Source organism: Dreissena polymorpha, chromosome 5 (assembly GCF_020536995.1).
Source record: "Dreissena polymorpha isolate Duluth1 chromosome 5, UMN_Dpol_1.0, whole genome shotgun sequence".
Lineage (NCBI taxonomy): Eukaryota > Metazoa > Mollusca > Bivalvia > Myida > Dreissenidae > Dreissena > Dreissena polymorpha.
Window position 1 is genome coordinate 19606639 of NC_068359.1, and position 19277 is coordinate 19625915.

Sequence of the window (19277 nt, forward strand, 5' to 3'; positions counted from 1 at the left end):
TATTTTCAGCAGTAAATCACCCAATTTAGCCATAACGTTGTTTTAATTTTAAAAATTGAAGGATGTGCATAAAAATTTCAACATATTAAACAAAAAAACATAGCATATATGCTACATTACACCAAATTACGTTAGAAAAGAAATAAAACGTGTCGCAAAAAGTATGCGATGTCGGCAGGATTCGAACCTGCGCGGGAAGATCCCAAAAGATTTGTTGTCCATCGCCTTAACCACTAGGCCACGACAACTTCACATTTATGTAAGCTTAAATTAGATATTTATAAGTAAACAGGTAAAAAGGCTCGTCAATCTTTGAAGAAATCGCGAAATCATATTTTTTCAGATGATATTTGGATCAAAGTCAATATTTATTTTGAAAATAATGTATTCTAAAGGAATTACGTACACATATAACAAAATTCGAAGTTTGAAAAAAATAAAATGCATCTCTCGGAAATAACCGATCATTGAAGATCGGCAATGATCGTAAAATAAATCGCGGGAAATCATTAGAGGTGCGCTACCTTAAGAGCATTTCGATAACCCTTCAGCTTTAGATACAATTGAGCTTAAAAAAATTGGTTTAATTTTCTGTATGAAACACAGAAATCAAATGAAGACAATCGCTGGAAAGTCTTGTGAATCCAATAGTATTTGTTGAATTTTTATTTTTTTGTGGATTTGGTGGGTCCTTTCAACAATGACACTAAATTTTCAACAAAGGCTCAAGTTAAAAGTTTTATATTAGAAATTCATGAATTGAAGATCAAACAAAAAAGCCAAATTGTATGATCCACATCATTTCATGTTATGAAAACTAAAGGATGCTACTGTTTTTTTTATATAATACATTTAATTCTGTTCAAGATTTTAATACTCGCCATATTTTCCACTCAAACAATTGTCTCAAGTAGTCAAAATGCACACTAAAGCTCACAACAAGCTTGAATATTCAACTCAATAAGAGTTATAAGGTTTCCAACTAAAGATTGGAATGATTTATCTTCTTTTAGTAGTGTTCTTAAAGACACTAAGTATTGGTTCTACAAATGAAACAGATTAATTTAGTATACCTGAGGCTTTTGTTCCAATAGAGGTTCAATAAACAGATTTCAACCAGTTTAAGGTGTAGCAAAGTTTCCTCCTCAGAGATGTTACCAAATTTGTAAAGACACTAGGGTGGCAGATTGTGAATTATTTGTGTTTTACAGGTCACAAGCCAGGGCCAGTCACTCTGCAGGTTTCGTGTGATGGCACTGTCATCTCTAACAATGCAATGTTCGAGTACCGGCCCCTGCCTGTCACACAGCCAGCTGGGAACCAGTCTGAAACAAAATCTGACTGGTTCTCTGTGGAAGGTGGGGAACAAAATCTGACTGGTTTTCAGTAAAACTAAGAAACAAAATCTGACTGGTTCTCAGTGGAAGGTAGAAAACAAAATCTCACTGGTTCTCAGTGGAAGGTAGGAAACAAAATCTGACTGGTTTTCAGTGGAAGGTAGGAAACAAAATCTCACTGGTTCTCAGTGGAAGGTAGGAAACAAAATCAGACTGGTTTTCAGTAAAAAATTAGTGAACAAAATCAGATTGGTTCTCATTGGAAGGTACGAAACAAATTCTGAATGGTTCTCAGTGGAAGGTAGATAATAAAATCTGACCTGTTCTCACTGAAAAGTAGATAACAAAACCTGACTGGTTCTTAGTGGAAGCTAGATAACAAAATCTGACTTGTTTTCAGTGGAAGCTACAAAAAATGACTGTTGCTCAAGGAAGATACGGAATTAAAAAAATATATGTTAACATTTTATATACATATGAGACTATTTTTCTCATCTTGAACTTCATTTAGAGCAAAATGAAACGAATACATGTAGATCAAAAAGCAGATAATTACAATATTCAATATTAAAGTGACCAATATGAAAAGTTGTTGAGTGTTTACACCAAAACACACAGATCCTTAAAATAATTTATGGAACAAAACCTACATTTGTCTAATACTGTAAAACCGAATATAAGTTGTAAAATAAATTCTATACAAAAGTATTGATTTAATTGGGTCTAGGTGTGATGAGAAAGATGTTTTTCAGACATAACCTCTGAAAATAGGTTTCACTATAGATTCTATTTGTTTTAGACTCCAAGTTGTTCGAATGTTTCGTTGGCAAGCTTGTGAAACTTGAGGCAGCCCTCAGCAAAGTTCCAGACGCAGTCAGTGTGTCACAGGTGAGGGTTACTGTACTTATTGAGCCTCTTTCTGGTAAAACTGGGTTTAATTTATATGAGTTAAGTATTATCCCAGAATAGCCTGTTCAGTTTGTAAGGGCTAATAAGGGTCGACACTTTCTGCTTTCATGGATTTTATGTTCAAAGCAAGTCTCTTCTAAAAGAAAATCTAGTTTAGGCTTGAGAACAGGCTCTGTTTATCTTCTCGTACTAAAGATCTCATGCCTAAAGAGGTGAAAGTTGATTTAGCTGTTAAAAGGTGCTAAAGTAGTTTGAAAGATAACGCCAGTCTGTTGAGATTATAAGATTTTTGCAAAAGTATGGTCAATTATGTAATTAAGAATTGTTTGTATTTTCACTGAAGAGCAACCATTTAGTATGCAAAAAGAGCTCCTCCATTGCACTCTAGTCTTTTCCCTTTCTTTATGGAAATTTCTCACTAATAGACACATTTAAAGCTCAAACATATCAGCATGATGTTCAACACCTTTTTGCATTTGTTAAAAATTAATAAGAAGAGCAATATATAAAAATGTATATGGACTAATACATATAAATTATTTGACGTTGGTATGAAGACAGCACATATTTTGTTATATGTTCTAAATCTAATAATCTTATTTGCAAACTGAATAAATGTGTATAATTTTATTTGGGTTTGAACTTTAAAGAATGTTAACAACTGGGCCTTGACAACCCAAAAAATCCTCACTTCAGTTGCTAGGAAGCATGCCGTCAGTGGAGCAGCAAGACCCATGCTTGAGTCAGCACATCGCGTCCCTGTCCGCCAGGCTGTGGATAGACAACAACGCGACCCCGGACAGTGGATACATGGGACTCGGCCTGCTACACCTGGCAGCTGCTCTAGGCCTCACGCAGTGCATACAGGCCCTCATTGCTTGGAGGTGAGACATCTGGGGCCATAATCATGAACATACATTAGTCAATATTCTGAGTTTTCTCTCAATCTTTAAGTTGAGTTGGATCATCATGCTCATTTTGAAGTTCACAGAAGTTTTTGGTCTGACTCAATCTTGAGGTTTTTTTTCGGATGATGTGCAAAATTTGATGGTTGAGACTTGTGATTATTTGCTGACCAACTTTCCAAACATTCAGCTGAGTGGAAACTCAATTTTCATATTATGTGTAAAGCTCAACATTAAGAATGTACATGATATGGCCCTGGGGCTGCATACACATTCTTCATTGAGAAAATTTAATTAAAAAAAATGCGTAGTCACATAGATTGTTTGTGGAATGTTTTCACATACTTCATATGGAAACTTATAGTTAAAACATGTTCACATTCTTCATAGGAAATTTTTGTTTTAAATGGTACTCAAATGCTTCCTAGGGTATATTACAGTAAAATGCATTCACATACAGCCTGGGGAAATTTAATAAAAACTTATTCACATTCTCCCTACAAAAAATGTAGCTAAAAAAGTAATTGCATAATTCCTGCAGCTTATTTTGTCCTAGATTTATATATTGTTTCATAGAATTTTAAGTATAGTAAGCAATTAAAGGAAATGCTTTTGCAGGAATGAGAGCTCTAACTGGATGCTGGAATATGAGGTGGATGCCAACAGCGGGGACCTTAACACCTGCACTCCACTGGTAAAACATATGAGCCTCTGAGAAAATGAGAAAACTGGGCTTAATGCTTGTGCATAAAGTTTGGTCTCTGATTAGCCTTTGCAGTCAGTATGGGCATATTAGAGACCACACTTTCTGCCGTCAGTATGGGCATATTAGAGACCACACTTTCTGCAGTCAGTATGGGCATATTAGAGACCACACTTTCTGCCGTCAGTATGGGCATATTAGAGACCACACTTTCTGCAGTCAGTATGGGCATATTAGAGACCACACTTTCTGCAGTCAGTATGGGCATATTAGAGACCACACTTTCTGCAGTCAGTATGGGCATATTAGAGAATACACTTTCTGCAGTCAGTATGGGCATATTAGAGACCACACTTTCTGCAGTCAGTATGGGCATATAAGAGACCACACTTTCTGCAGTCAGTATGGGCATATTAGAGACCACACTTTCTGCAGTCAGTATGGGCATATTAGAGACCACACTTTCTGCAGTCAGTATGGGCATATTAGAGACCACACTTTCTGCAGTCAGTATGGGCATATAAGAGACCGCACTTTCTGCTTTTATGTAATTTGGTATTTAAAAGATGTCTTTTCTGAAACTTAAAAAGAAAATCCAGTGTAAGGGGATATTGTCGTACCTGATTAGCCTGTGGAGTCGGCACATCTGGGATGACACTTTAAGCTCAGTTTTCCCAGTGTGTGGCTCAAATTAAGATGAGTTTGTTTGTTCAATGTCATGGATATGGACATATCCGGTCATTCCTATTACATATCATCATATCTTTAGGAAGCCTGAGATTGAGTAGAGTTGAGCAAAAGTTACAAGGTATTTTTATGTCCCCCACTATAGTAGTGGGGGACATATTGTGTTTGCCCTGTCTGTTGGTCTGTTGGTTGGTCTGTTGGTTGGTTGGTTTGCGCCAACTTTAACATTTGCAATAACTTTATCAATATTGAAGATAGGAACTTGATATTTGGCATGCATATGTATCTCATGGAGCTGCACATTTTGAGTGGTGAAAGGTTAAGGTCAAGGTCATCCTTTAAGGTCAAAGGTCAAATATATGGGTCAAAATCGCTCTTTTAATGTACACTTTTGCAGTATTTCAATATTCAAGATAGCAACTTGATATTTGGGATGCATGTGTATCTCATGGAGCTGCACACTTTGAGTGGTGAATGGTCAAGGTCATCCTTCAAGGTCAGATTTGAAATATATGTGGCCAAAATCACTCATTTTATGAGTACTTTTGCAATATTGAAGATAGCAACTTGATATTTGGCATGCATGTGTATCTCATGGAGCTGCACATTTTGAGTGGTGAAAGGTCAAGGTCAAGGTCATCCTTCAAGGTCAGAGGTCAAATATATGTAGCCCAAATCGCTAATTTTATGAATACTTTTGCAATATTGAAGATAGCAACTTGATATTTTGCATGCATGTGTATCTCATGGAGCTGCACATTTTTAGTGGTGAAAGGTCAAGGTCATCCTTCAAGGTCAAATATATGGGTCAAAATTGCTCATGTAATGTCACTTCTGCAATATTGAAGCTAGCAATTTTATATTTGAAATGCATGTGTATCTCATGGAGCTGCACATTTTGAGTGGTGAAGGGTCAAGGTCATCCTATAAGGTCAAACATCATATAGGGGGACATTGTGTTTCACAAACACATCTTGTTATTTTTAAAAAGTCATCCAAAGAATTATTAAATTGTTATATACTTATAGGCTTGCCAACAGCCATCTTTTTAACAAAAAAAAATCCGAGTTTTTATATTTAATGCAACACAAATCATGTACAGAATTATACTTGTTTAATAATTATTTTCCTGCAATTCTACATTACCTCGTTTACGTTTGACCTTTAAAATATTTTGCTTATTATCTTGAAAAAGGTAGTATATCCAAACATCCATAAAAGTCTATGCAAAAAATGTGTGTTTTTTTATGAATTCCCTATTTGTTTGTTGCATTACCTTTCTTTATTTGTCATAATTATGTGTTCCCCATCAGATGTGGGCCTGTGCCAAGGGTCATTCCAAGGCAGCCATAATATTGAACAACTGGAACAAAGGGCCACTACTCACCTTCAATAGAGAGGGTTATCTCCCTTTGCTGGTTGCCAGACAGCGAGGCCACCACCTCCTTGCCGACCAATTGGAAGGTTCGACTGCGTCAGGTGACCAGTCACGTAGTACACAAGAAGTGATGACATCACCAGCCAAAAGCAGATCACATGACCAATTCTCTGGCAGTGAGCCTGAAATTCTCTTCTCCACTTCAGGTGTGACAGATTTTGATACTTCAGAAAATCCAGGTGAAATGTGTTCAAACTTGCAAACTGTCTCCATTGAAAGCTCAATAGATAGTAGATGTTTTTCAACAGATCCTGACTTTCCAAACGCCACATCGACACCAATCACAGATAACGTCTCATGTTCGACCAGCAGGTATTTAGGAGATTCACAACATCAAATCTTAGAAAACTCAAGTGTTCTTGGGGAATTACATATCCAAATTCCATTAGAAGACAGGAACACAAACAAGAAATCTCAGAGTATAGAAATCTCAACAAACTTTAGCAAAGTCCAGAATCCTAAGACTGTAATGAGAACGCCAACGAGTCACAAAATGCATTCTAAGTCTATGTCAGCATCAGAAAAGCGCCAGAAGCTGCAGAAGCGATTCTCTGTGGATGTAATCTCTAACCAGACTCTAGAGCCAGTGCATTTTTCTCCATCAGAGGCGTTTCAGCGACCGGTGCGCGAGGCAAACTCTGAGCCGCATTTAGCCGCCGGAAATCTGGAGCATTTTATGTGTCAGTCAAATCCCATGCTTTCTGAGGGCAGGGATTTAGGTAAATAGTCAATGTCCTCTTTTACCAGAGAGAATGTTCATGTTTGATAGAAGGTCTTAAGAACGGTGGGTAATTACAAAATCATTATTCAATATTGTTTAAACAACATGCTTGTAACATTTTGCAATATTTTGCAACAAAGTCAAGGATGTGAATATTTTTACTATGGCATATCAAATTCTGCATCTCAGTTGTGCTTATTATTACATGTATTATTTGCTGAAAATATATTTATATTTTGTGAATTATTATTAAATATCCTGCAAAAAAATTTCATATCTTCAGTAACTGTAAATTAAGTACAGGAAATCAGTTATTCTTCGTTTGAGTAGAATTTATTTGAGCTTTATATGAGTTAATTCTAACAATGTCCGATTGTCTTTTTACTAGTGTTCTTCGTTCTTTGTGTTTTGTAAGATTTGAATATTGTTCTTTGTTTTGTACACTTAGTACTGATAAACCAACCTATTCAGGAAAAGTGCAAGTAGGAACGGTAACCCTTTGCATGCTGGAAAATTTGTCGTCTGCTAAAATGCCGTCTGCTGAAATTCTAAAATTAGCATTTTCTTCGATTTTTTTTCAAAGAATACTGTCAGAATAGCAAACAGTTTGGATCCTGATGAGACGCCACGTTCTGTGGCGTCTCATCTGGATCCAAACTGTTTGCAAAGGCCTTTAAAATTCGGTTCCCGCACTGAAAGGGTTAAGCTAAAATACTGTTGAAATCAGAAGACAATCCAAATAGACAAACACAAACAAGAATTTACCGATTTTCTTTCCCCCTCTCAGGTTCCCCAGACATGCTTGTGAAGCTAGACCATTGTGATCGTCATGGCCACAAGTGTTTACAGTTGGGTGATGGTCCCTCAGGCCAGGTAACCATGGATACTGACAATGTCTCCGAGGATTGCAACAGCTCGGACATCGATGTGGAACGCGTGTCGTCTGATGATGAGGACATACGCAGAAGAATGCTTGCTGAAGGTGACATATAAGATGGGCTCTGGGAAGATGGGGTTTAATACGTGTTCATTATGTGTCATCCTAGTTTATAGTGTGCTGTCCGCTCTGGCTTATAAGAGATGACACTTTCCGCCTATTTTGGAATTGTGTGTAGTTTAGAATTCTTTTTAACTCTTTCAGTGTGAGAACCGAATTTTTAAGGTTTTTGCAAACAGTTTGGATCCAGATGAGAAGCCACAGAACGTGGCGTCTCATCAGGATCCAAACTGTTTGCTATTCTGATAGTATTCTGTGAAAAAAAACGAAGAAAATGCTAATTTTAGAAATTCAGCAGACGACATTTGAGCAGATGACAAATTTCCCAGCATGCAAAGGGTTAATGGAAAATGCTCTAATAGTGGAAAGAGTTGTCCATGATTAGCCGGTACAGATTGCTCAGGCTTATCTGGAACAATGCCTTACATGCATGCATTACACCCTGTTTTCCCTAGATTGAAGCTCATGATTTTGTTGTGATAGAGGGGTTTGATTGAATTTTTAGCTCACCTGATTGCTCAGGTGAGCTTTTGGGATCGGTCTTTGTCCGTCGTACGTCCGTCCGTGCGTCGTCCGTCTGTCCATATTTGGTTGTAAACTCTCTAGAAGCCACATTTCTTGTGCGATCTTCATGAAATTTGGTCAGAAGATTTGTCCCAGTGATATCTCGATCAAGTTCGAAACTTGGTCATGCTGGTTCAAAAACTAGGTCACTAGGTAAAAAAAAAAGAAAAACCTTGTAAACACCTGTAGAAGTCACATTTCATGCCCAATCTTCACGTAACTTTGTCAAAATGTTTGTCTCTATAATATGTTGGTTGAATTAAAAAGTGGTTCCAGTCCGTTGAAAAACATGGCCACCATTGGGCGGGGCAGTTTTCCTTATTTGGCTATAGAGAAACCTTGTAAACACTCTAGATGTCACAATTTTTGCCCAATCATCATGAAAGTTTGTCAAAACATTGGTTTTATTGATATCTCGGACGAGTTTTTGCTATATGTATATAGTGAAAACATGTCTACACTCTAGAAGTCACATTTTTGGTCCAATCTTCATGAACTTTGGTCAGAACATTTGTTTCCTAGATACGTGAGTTAAGTTCGAAAATGGTTCTGGTCCATTGAAAAACATGGCTGCCAGGGGGACGGGGCAGTTTTACTTATAATTATATAGTAAAAAAGGCTTGTGAACAGTCAAGAAGTCACATTTTTTGCCCAATCATCATGAAACTTGGTCAAAACATTGGTTTTATTGATATAAATATATTCTTGTTCCTTATATGGCTGTATTAAATTTTTTGTTAACACTCTAGAGGCCACATTTACTGTCCCATCTTCATGAAACTAAGTCAGAAGATTCATTCTGATAATATCTTGGAAGAGTTCAAAAATGATGCCGGTTGGTTGAAAAACATGGCTGCCAGGGGGCAGGGCATTTTTTCTTATTTGGCCTTGTATAACCTTGTTAACACTCTAGAGGCCACATTTATTTCGGATCTTCATGAAACTTGGTCAGAAGATTTGTCCCAATAACATCTTGTTATCTCAGGTGAGCGACTTTGGGCCTTTCAGGCCCTCTTGTTTTGATATATTTTTAGCTAACCTGATCAAATTGTATGCTTTAGTGACTACATTTCGGCCAACGTTTGTTTTCCGTTCTGCATCATCCTTCTTCAACATTTTGCCTTGTGCTTACAACATGCCTTATTTTAGTATCAAATATTTATGAAATTTGGTCACAACATTATTTTGTTCCAATGATTTAGCTGCAAAGTTCAAAACGGGTCACACACTTAAATTTACTTACACTGATATTGTGATCCCAATCTGAACCCCACAAACCATGATAAAAGATCGATCCCTTACACAATTCTATATCTCTTAGGCGATGACATTGAAAACAACCAGTCTCAGATGGTTCACCTGGCCAAACAGATTATTGCAGCGATGCCAGAGAGAATCAAGTCTTCACCCAGTCGCTGTGACGAATCACTGGCGGAGGAATTCAAGCGAGAAAGAAGTAGTTCCTACAGCTCGATACACTCCGCCTCCCCTCATGCTGCCTCGTCTTTCGGAGAGGCATTGTCCTCTTACGGGGAGGACTCTGGGATTTCAACCCCTATGCATGACAGCCTAGCTTTCGAAGAATACAGGTACTAGTACTTGAAATATACTGGCTCTGGATACACTGGGCTTAATGCATATGCGTGAAGTGTCATCCCAGATTAGCCTGTACAGGATTAGCTTGAAATGTTTGTAATTGGACCAAGCCAATAATTTCGGTTCTCTTCTTTTTACATTAAAAGAAAGTCTTCTTGTTCTTAGCAACAATCAAATAAAGATGAAAGTGTTGTTCCCGCACTTTGGGCAGGCTTATCTGGGACAACACTTAACACACATGCATTATGCCCATTTTTTACCCAAAACTAGGCTCTAATGTTTGTTATGTAATCAAGCAAAATATTTCATTTCTTTTCAAAAACAATTAATTTTGTATTTTATGTTATAATAATTTGTAGATTTAAGTATCACATACTAATTTATTCCAACTTACATGAATACAAGTTTTGAATCATCAGTTATGGTTTTGGGCTTTTTTCCTATCACGAGATTTTTTCATATAACACAGGTATCCAGACACGTAAACCATATTTTGGAAAACGGTGCTGCATTCACTTTCTAATCAAAGGTTGCCCTGCAATTTGTGAAGCTATATCTGGTTACAAATCATTAATCATTACAATTCTATTTCATTAACAATTCAAATTTACAAATCATTACAATTCTAAATTTCCCCGGCAGGTGCCCAGAAAATCATAGTGGTCTTATAACCCGCAGCGTACGTTGTTTGGGGAAGGAAACATTTAATTGTAACTAACTATAGAGCCATGCGTCGGTTGATCCGAAATGTAACGTCTAGTTATGCTTACAGCTGTTTATTTGGGGATAAAGTTATTTATGTTTACTAAAAATTTAGACTTTAATATATGTGTCCCTTGTAAGCAAATGTGTATGCTCAAAGAATTTGAACATGTTTTATATTAACAATGCTCTTAGAATCCATAAAAGTTTGGTTCTAAAGTTACCTTAACTTGCGCGTAAAGTTTTCAGCAACTGGACCCTGCTATCAATTAAGAGATTTCTAATTTCTAATCGCACACAGGTACCCGGACGTGTACAGTGACCTGGGCACCCCAGCCTCGTCCCTCAGCCCCGACTCCACCTGCCTGCATAGCCCCTACAGCCCCTACACATTCCACCTGGACTCGCCCCCGCCCACAGCTGCAGAGTTCATTGAGTACTTCAACGCACCAGCCACTTTCATGGAGAAGGACTTCTCACAGCTCACATTGTCAGGTATGTCTCAAGTTGTTATCCCTTTACTGTTTGGGTATGCACTTGGACACATGTGTTGTTCCATTAGATATTGATAGAAAGCAAACAGCATAAAGCCTAAATAGACTGCAAGTTACTTTCAGGCTGTTCCGGTTGTATGCTGGTTGCATATAGCCATTTTTTGTTTGCTTTTGAGTTGAAAAGGGTTTTATTAGGAGTAAATCAGCCTTTCTCTTGGAAAACAGGTTTAAATGCACATTAGTCACTCTCCAATCGTTATAATTTATGTAATTTTTATGCCCCAGGTAGGGTGGCATAAAGCAGTTGAACTGTCCGTCAGTATGTGTGTATGTCAGTCTGTCCGAAAAAAAACCTTTAGCGTTGGCCATAACTTTTGCATTATTGAAGATAGAAACTTGATATTTGGCATGCGTGTGCATCTCATGAAGCTGCACATTTTGAGTGGTGGAAGTTCAAGGTCAAGGTCATCCTTAAAGGTCAAAGGTCAAAAAAAATAATTCAAAGCGGCGTTCTCATGAAGCTGCACATTTTGAGTGATGGGAGTTCAAGGTCAAGGTCATCCTTCAAGGTCAAAGGTCAAAAAAATAAAATAATAATTTCAAAGCGGCGCAATAGGGGGCATTGTGTTTTTGACAAACACATCTCTTGTTATTTAAGCAACTCTTCTAAACGAAAATCCTCTCTAGGCAGAAAGTGTTTTCACTGATAAGCCTGTGCAGGCTGCAGAGGCAAATGTGGGATGGAACTTAACCCACTTGTGTTAAGCCCAGTTTCCTCAGATGGTGGCTTATGCAGATATCTGTTTATAAATGTGTTAAAAGTCTATTTAGGTGATTATAATTTGCTCAAAAACCTAAAACTGTTGGGATGCCAGTCATATGCAAAATAATTTTTTTTAAGTGGCCTTTGCATATTGGATATGTAGTGCAACTAGTGAACATGGGTTTGATCACCATTGTGGGAGCATTCCTTAGATGCTCCCCGAAGGCCAACAAGTAATGGTTCGACCCATGGAACAAACTCTGGAGATTTTCAATAAGCGTTATGCTTTCGATGCAATTGAGCTGAAATAAATAGGTTTAAACTGTAATGCAAATCATATGTAATACAATGTACCATTTCTTCTCCTGACAGACCGAGAGCAGCGTAAGCTATACGAGGCTGCCAAGGTGATACAGAGTGCGTACCGGCAGTACCGGGACAAACAGTGCAAGCAGCAGGCCAAGGAGCGCGAGGCTGCAGTACTTATACAGAGCTACTATAGGAGATACAAACAGGTGTGGTCCTTGTATAGAGCTACTATAGGAGATACAAACAGGTGTGGTTCTTGTATAGAGCTACTATAGGAGATACAAACAGGTGTGGTCCTTGTATAGAGCTACTATAGGAGATACAAACAGGTGTGGTCCTTGTATAGAGCTACTATAGGAGATACAAACAGGTGTGGTCCTTGTATAGAGCTACTATAGGAGATACAAACAGGTGTGGTCCTTGTATAGAGCTACTATAGGAGATACAAACAGGTGTGGTTCTTGTATAGAGCTACTATAGGAGATACAAACAGGTGTGGTCCTTGTATAGAGCTACTATAGGAGATACAAACAGGTGTGGTCCTTGTATAGAGCTACTATAGGAGATACAAACAGGTGTGGTCCTTGTATAGAGCTACTATAGGAGATACAAACAGGTGTGGTTCTTGTATAGAGCTACTATAGGAGATACAAACAGGTGTGGTCTGTATGTAGAGCTACTATAGGAGATACAAACAGGTGTGGTTCTTGTATAGAGCTACTATAGGAGATACAAACGGGTGTGGTCTGTATGTAGAGCTACTATAGGAGATACAAACAGGTGTGGTCCTTATATAGAGCTACTATAGGAGATACAAACAGGTGTGGTCCTTGTATAGAGCTACTATAGGAGATACAAACAGGTGTGGTCCTTGTATAGAGCTACTATAGGAGATACAAACAGGTGTGGTCCTTGTATAGAGCTACTATAGGAGATACAAACAGGTGTGGTTCTTGTATAGAGCTACTATAGGAGATACAAACAGGTGTGGTCCTTATATAGAGCTAATATAGGAGATACAAACAGGTGTGGTTCTTGTATAGAGCTACTATAGGAGATACAAACAGGTGTGGTTCTTGTATAGAGCTACTATAGGAGATACAAACAGGTATGGTCCTTATACAGAGTTACTGTAGGAGAAACAAATAGGTGTGGTCCTTATATAGATCAACAATAGGAGATGCAAACAGGTATGGTCCGTATATAGAGCTACTATAGGAAATACAAACAGGTGTGGTCTTTATATAGAGCTACTATATGAGATACAAACAGGTGTGGTTCTTATACAGAGCTACTATAGGAGATACAAACAGGTGAAGTCCTTATACTGGGCTACTATACGAGATACAAAAAGATGGGCTACTCATAGAGAGCTACTATAGGAGATAAAAACATGTGGGGTACTCAGAAGACAGAGCTACTGTGGGAGATACATACAGGTTGGGTCAAATATAGAGCTACTATAGGAGATACATACAGGTTGGGTCAAATATAGAGCTACTATAGGAGATACATACAGGTTGGGTCAAATATAGAGCTACTATAGGAGATACATACAGGTTGGGTCAAATATAGAGCTACTATAGGAGATACATACAGGTTGGGTCAAATTTTCTCACCATGTGATAGCTTTTCGTCTAATTTTGTCTCAATTGTTCCTGATGTGTTATATCTTTCAGTCAAATATAGTCTCAATATTGTTCACAGCGTTTTCTAGCTTTCAGTCAAAGTAAGTATAAACTTTACTGTCCTCAATGTGTTCAGCTTTCTGTCAAAGTAAGTATAGACTTTACTGTCCACACCGTGTCATAGCTTTCAGTCAATGTAAGTATAGACTTTACTGTCCACACCTTGTCATAGCTTTCAGTCAAAGTAAGTATAGACTTTACTGTCCACACCGTGTCATAGATTTCAGTCAAAATTCAGTATAGTCTCAAATGTTCTCACCATGTTGAAGCTTTCAGAAACACAAGGAGCCTTGTTCTAGGAAAACTTAGCTTGATGCATGTGTGTTAAGTGTTGTCCCGAATTAGCCTGTGCAGTCAGCAGAGACTTATGAGAGAATGACACTTTCAGCTGTTATGGTTGAAAGAAAGGCTCTTCTAGGTAAAAATCCAGTTTGGCTTATCACTATCAGGGACGACACTTTACTGACAGGGACGACACTTTACTGACTTCAAGCTCAGATATCCCAGAGAATGGCTTGTAGTTTTCAATGTCCTCTGTGTAAAAGCTTTCAGTCAATATCACTATGGACTGAAATTTCCTAACCATGAAAGAGCTTTCAGCCAAAGTCAGTATATTCTCAAATATTCCCACCATGTTATAGCTTTCATTCAAAGTCAGTATAGACTCAAATGTTATCACCATGTTATAGCTTTCAGTCAAAGTCAGTATAGACTCAAATGTTATCACCATGTTATAGATTTCAGTCAAAGTCAGTATAGACTCAAATGTTCCCACCATGTTATAGCTTTCATTCAAAGTCAGTATAGACTCAGATGTTATCACCATGTTATAGATTTCAGTCAAAGTAAGTATAGACTCAAATGTTATCACCATGTTATAGCTTTCAGTCAAAGTCAGTATAGACTCAAATGTTATTACCATGTTATAGCTTTCAGTCAAAGTCAGTATAGACTCAAATGTTATCACCATGTTATAGATTTCAGTCAAAGTCAGTATAGACTCAGATGTTATCACCATGTTATAGATTTCAGTCAAAGTAAGTATAGACTCAAATGTTATCACCATGTTATAGATTTCAGTCAAAGTCAGTATAGACTCAAATGTTATCACCATGTTATAGATTTCAGTCAAAGTCAGTATAGACTCAGATGTTATTACCATGTTATAGATTTCAGTCAAAGTCAGTATAGACTCAGATGTTATCACCATGTTATAGATTTCAGTCAAAGTCAGTATAGACTCAAATGTTATTACCATGTTATAGCTTTCATTCAAAGTCAGTATAGACTCAAATGTTATCACCATGTTATAGATTTCAGTCAAAGTCAGTATAGACTCAGATGTTATCACCATGTTATAGATTTCAGTCAAAGTCAGTATAGACTCAAATGTTATCACCATGTTATAGATTTCAGTCAAAGTCAGTATAGACTCAAATATCTTCAAAGTGTTATAGCTTACAGTGAGTCAGTATATACTCAAAATGTTTTCAATGTGTTAAAGCTTTCTTTCAAGTCAGTAGTGGAGCCCTTTTTGGGGACAAACAGGCTTAATGCATGTGCGTAAAGTTCGTCCCAGATAAGCCTGTGCATTTCTCAAAGGCTAATCATGAACCACTCTTTTCGCTTTTATCACATTTTTTGTGATAAGAAAGTCTTATTAGCAAAAAAATCATGTTTCAGCAGAAAGAGTTTTCCCTGATTAGCCTTTGAAGAATGCACAGGCTAATATGGGATGGAACTTTGAACATCTGCATTAAGCCCAGTTTTCCCAGAAAGTGGCCCATAGTCTCAAATATTTACACCATGTTAAAGTTTTCATTTAAAAACAGTATAGTCTCAAATATTAACCCTTACAGTTTGTTGATTCCTAGTTATAAGACCTACCTTCAAACTAATTTACTAATATAACAACTTACTGTTGACTTGATATATAAAAAAATGTAAAAAATGTATCAGGCAGCGTTATATAAGGCAGATATCAATGTATTGGTATGATATATTAAACTATTCTCCCCACAGTATGCTTACTACAAGAAGATGACCCAGGCAGCGGTTCTCATTCAGAGCCAGTTCAGGAGCTACTATGCACAGAAGCGCTTCAAAAAGAGTCGTGATGCCGCCGTCGTCATACAGAACCAGTACCGCAGCTACAAGGAACACGAGCGACTCAAGAAAGGGGGAAATAAATCTGTCACTCAGAGATTTCGGTAAATTATAAAATATTTGTTTAAGTTCGATTAAATCAAAAGCTTATTTGAAGCTTAATTGAAGCACTCTTGTGTGTTGTCCTGGGTAGAAGCAGTACTTGGTATCATTTGGGGAGTTTTAAAGAATGCTTCCATGACCTGCTGGTGGCTATGTGGCCAAAACATCCACTACGCCACAGCAACCTCATAAAGAGATTTCGTTTTCATGGTCTATAGAAAATTTGCATCATAGCATGATTAACATTTCTTGAAGGCATGTTTTCTAGAGATGAATCTGTTCAAAGTATAAGAAAATGATTTTATAAGGAAAATTATTTTGTAAATATTTCACAAACGGATTTGGGTAGTAGTTGTTTTTGAAACCATGGCTTATTTTGGGGTAGTAGTTGTTTTTGAAACCATGGCTTATTTTGGAAAAGTATTTTTATGTCCCCCACCACTATAGTGGGGGACATATTGTTTTTGCCCTGTCTGTTGGTTGGTAGGTTTGTGTGGTTGTTTGCTCCAACTTAAACATTTTGCCATAACTTTTGCATTATTGAAGATAGCAACTTGATGTTTGGCATGCACGTGTATCTCATGGAGCAGCACATTTTGAGTGGTGAAAGGTCAAGGCCAAGGTCATCCTATAAGGTCAAAGGTCAGATATATAGCTTCAAAGCGGCGCAGTAGGGGACTTAGTGTTTCTGACAAACACATATCTTGTTTAAATTAATAATTCTGATAATTTTAAAAGTTACAACGGAATTCAACTTGACTTTTTGAGATACAGACAGGTAAAATTGGTGCTTCTAGCATAATTGGTAGAGATGGCTTGACTACAGAACTAAGAATTTAGGGTTTGATCACCAGCCCAGACACATTACTTGTATGGGTATCGGTCATGAAATCCCTGCTACGGCCATTCTCTGAGTGTAGTAACAAAAATACAAACATATTTCATGTCTTGCAATGCAAATATCTAAATTTGTATTTACCATATGTATCACAGGTAACATTGCATAATTAATAATATGCACTTTCATCTGAGTAGTAAAAAATACAAATATTTGTCATGTCTTGCAAAGTAAATTTCTCAAATTGTCTCAACAAAATTTATCCCTGGTTATACTGCACTAATAATAATATACACTTTCATGGGAGTAGTAAAAAATAGAATGATTATTAATGTATTTTGTGACCATAACTAGCCTTGCTGGTTACACTGGACTAATAAAAATTTGCACTTTCATGGGAGAAGTAAAAATTACAAAGATGGGAGTAGTAAAAAATAAAATGATTATTAATGTACTTCAAATAAAAAGCTCATTTTTTTAACACATCTATCCCTGGTTAATAGCACGATCCCTGGTTACACTGCACTTATATTTCCTGGTAACATTGCACTCATATTTCCCCAGGAGCCACTACCAAAGGAAGCCAATTGTTGCTGGAAAAGGTGCCCGGGTTGTGCAGATAGTACCAGACACTGACGGGTAGGTTTGACTAATGAACCCCGTTCTGGGAAAACTGGGCTTAATGCATGTGCGTTAAGGGTTGTCCCAGATTAGCCTCTGCAGTCTGCACAGGCTTATTAGGGAAACACTTTCCGCCTTTATTGGACTTGGTTAAGGCACATCCTTTGAACAACAAATTGCCTGACATCAGAAAGTGTGGTCCTTGATTAGCATGTGGGACAACACTGTAGGCACATGCAAGCAGCCCAGATTTCCTAGAATATGTAGCAAGTTGAATTGTATGGGAACTGCATTAAAAGTCTTGGCTTAAAGTTATAAGGTAGTTAAGAACAGAACAGAAAAGAATAGTTTATTTTTGACTTAAGCATGTGAAGATCATCGTCATTTACATACATATAAATAAATATTTACCAAATATTCCCAAGAAATGTCCGTAAGGCTTCGTTTATTTTATTAAACTACCAAAGAAAACTTCAAAGCTGATATGATTTTTAGCGAGACTGTTTTCGGAGAAAACCTGAGCTATTGTCATAGCAAGCTTGTCAGACGTCGGCCGTAGGCGTCGTGCTAAAACCTTTACATTGGCTCTAAAATCAAAGTGCTTCCACCTACAACTTTGAAACTTCATATGTAGATGCACCTTGATGAGTTCTACACGCCACACCCATTTTTAGGTCACTAGGTCAAAGGTCAAGGTCACTGTGACCTCTAATATCAAACTTTAACATAGGCTCTAAAATCAAAGATGAGTTCTACATGCCACACCCATTTTTGGGTCACTAGGTCAAAGGTCAAGGTCACTGTGACCTCTAACATAAAACTTTAACAAAAACCTAAGCATTCCCTCTAAATTCGAAGTGCTTCCACCTACAACTTTGAAACTTCATATGTAGATGCACCTTGATGAGTTTTACACGCCACACCCTTTTTGGGTCACTAGGTCAAAGGTCAAGGTCACTGTGACCTCTAAAAAAATAAAAAAATTCTGACAAGCTTTCGCAGCCGAGCGTGGCACCCGTTATGTGGTGCTCTTGTTTATAATTCTCAATCACTCTAGACTTGGGGGAAAAGTTCTTTGCCATGATTTGGTACCATAAGCAATACTTTTCATTTAAGTGACCCCTGAGCAAATGCATGTCATTCAAAGTTAGAATGTATCTATGTAGGTGACCATGTATATGATTGTTAATTGTAGCAAGCATACACTATAGTTTTGGTGTGTATGATATAGCTATGTAGCAATGTATGACACTAATGCTGGATGTTTCTATTATTGCTTGCTCAGAGAGTTTTGGAAAGGTTGGAAGGGACATACGGTGTGTAACGTTTATAGTGAGGCGTAACCTTTATTGTGAAAAGTGCAGTGTTGAACACTCAGTTCTGAAGCAATATCAAGTGTATGGGTGTAAATTCAGTGACGTGTAATTTTTGGTATTAATCTTTCTGTAATAATATAATATCTGTTTTATACAAAAGCATTGCTGAGTTACAAAGGCATTAAATTAAAATGCAAAGAGCTACATGTAAAACTATGAGGTTTTCTCAGGGAAAACTGGGCCTTGTTCATGTGTGTAAAGTGTCATCCCAGATAAGCCTGTGCAGTGTGCAGAGATAATCAGGGACAATTCTTTGGGGTTTAATATTTGTCAAAAAGAGAGTTTCTTTAACCCGTACCCATTTAGAAGCAAAGTGAAAATGACTCTGTGCAAACAGCATAAAACCAGAACAGCCTGTAAGTAACTCGCAGTCTGTTCAGGTTTTATGCTGTTTGCTGCTCATCAGTATCATATGGTTGGA

At 37.5% G+C, this 19277-nt stretch overlaps 1 protein-coding gene across 4 annotated transcripts in view; it reads left to right on the plus strand.

Moving 5' to 3' along the window:
- LOC127881504 (calmodulin-binding transcription activator 1-like) overlaps positions 1 to 19277 on the plus strand; it is an 81330-nt gene that overhangs the window by 48054 nt on the left and 13999 nt on the right. For all 4 annotated transcript variants that reach the window (XM_052429416.1, XM_052429417.1, XM_052429418.1 and 1 more), the window contains exons 10-20: positions 1212 to 1358; positions 2137 to 2225; positions 2943 to 3130; positions 3770 to 3845; positions 5855 to 6698; positions 7488 to 7682; positions 9583 to 9850; positions 10861 to 11054; positions 12189 to 12331; positions 15836 to 16023; positions 17424 to 17498. In XM_052429416.1, the coding sequence (XP_052285376.1) occupies positions 1212 to 1358; positions 2137 to 2225; positions 2943 to 3130; positions 3770 to 3845; positions 5855 to 6698; positions 7488 to 7682; positions 9583 to 9850; positions 10861 to 11054; positions 12189 to 12331; positions 15836 to 16023; positions 17424 to 17498 (2407 nt within the window). The remainder of the gene's footprint in view (positions 1 to 1211; positions 1359 to 2136; positions 2226 to 2942; positions 3131 to 3769; positions 3846 to 5854; positions 6699 to 7487; positions 7683 to 9582; positions 9851 to 10860; positions 11055 to 12188; positions 12332 to 15835; positions 16024 to 17423; positions 17499 to 19277) is intronic.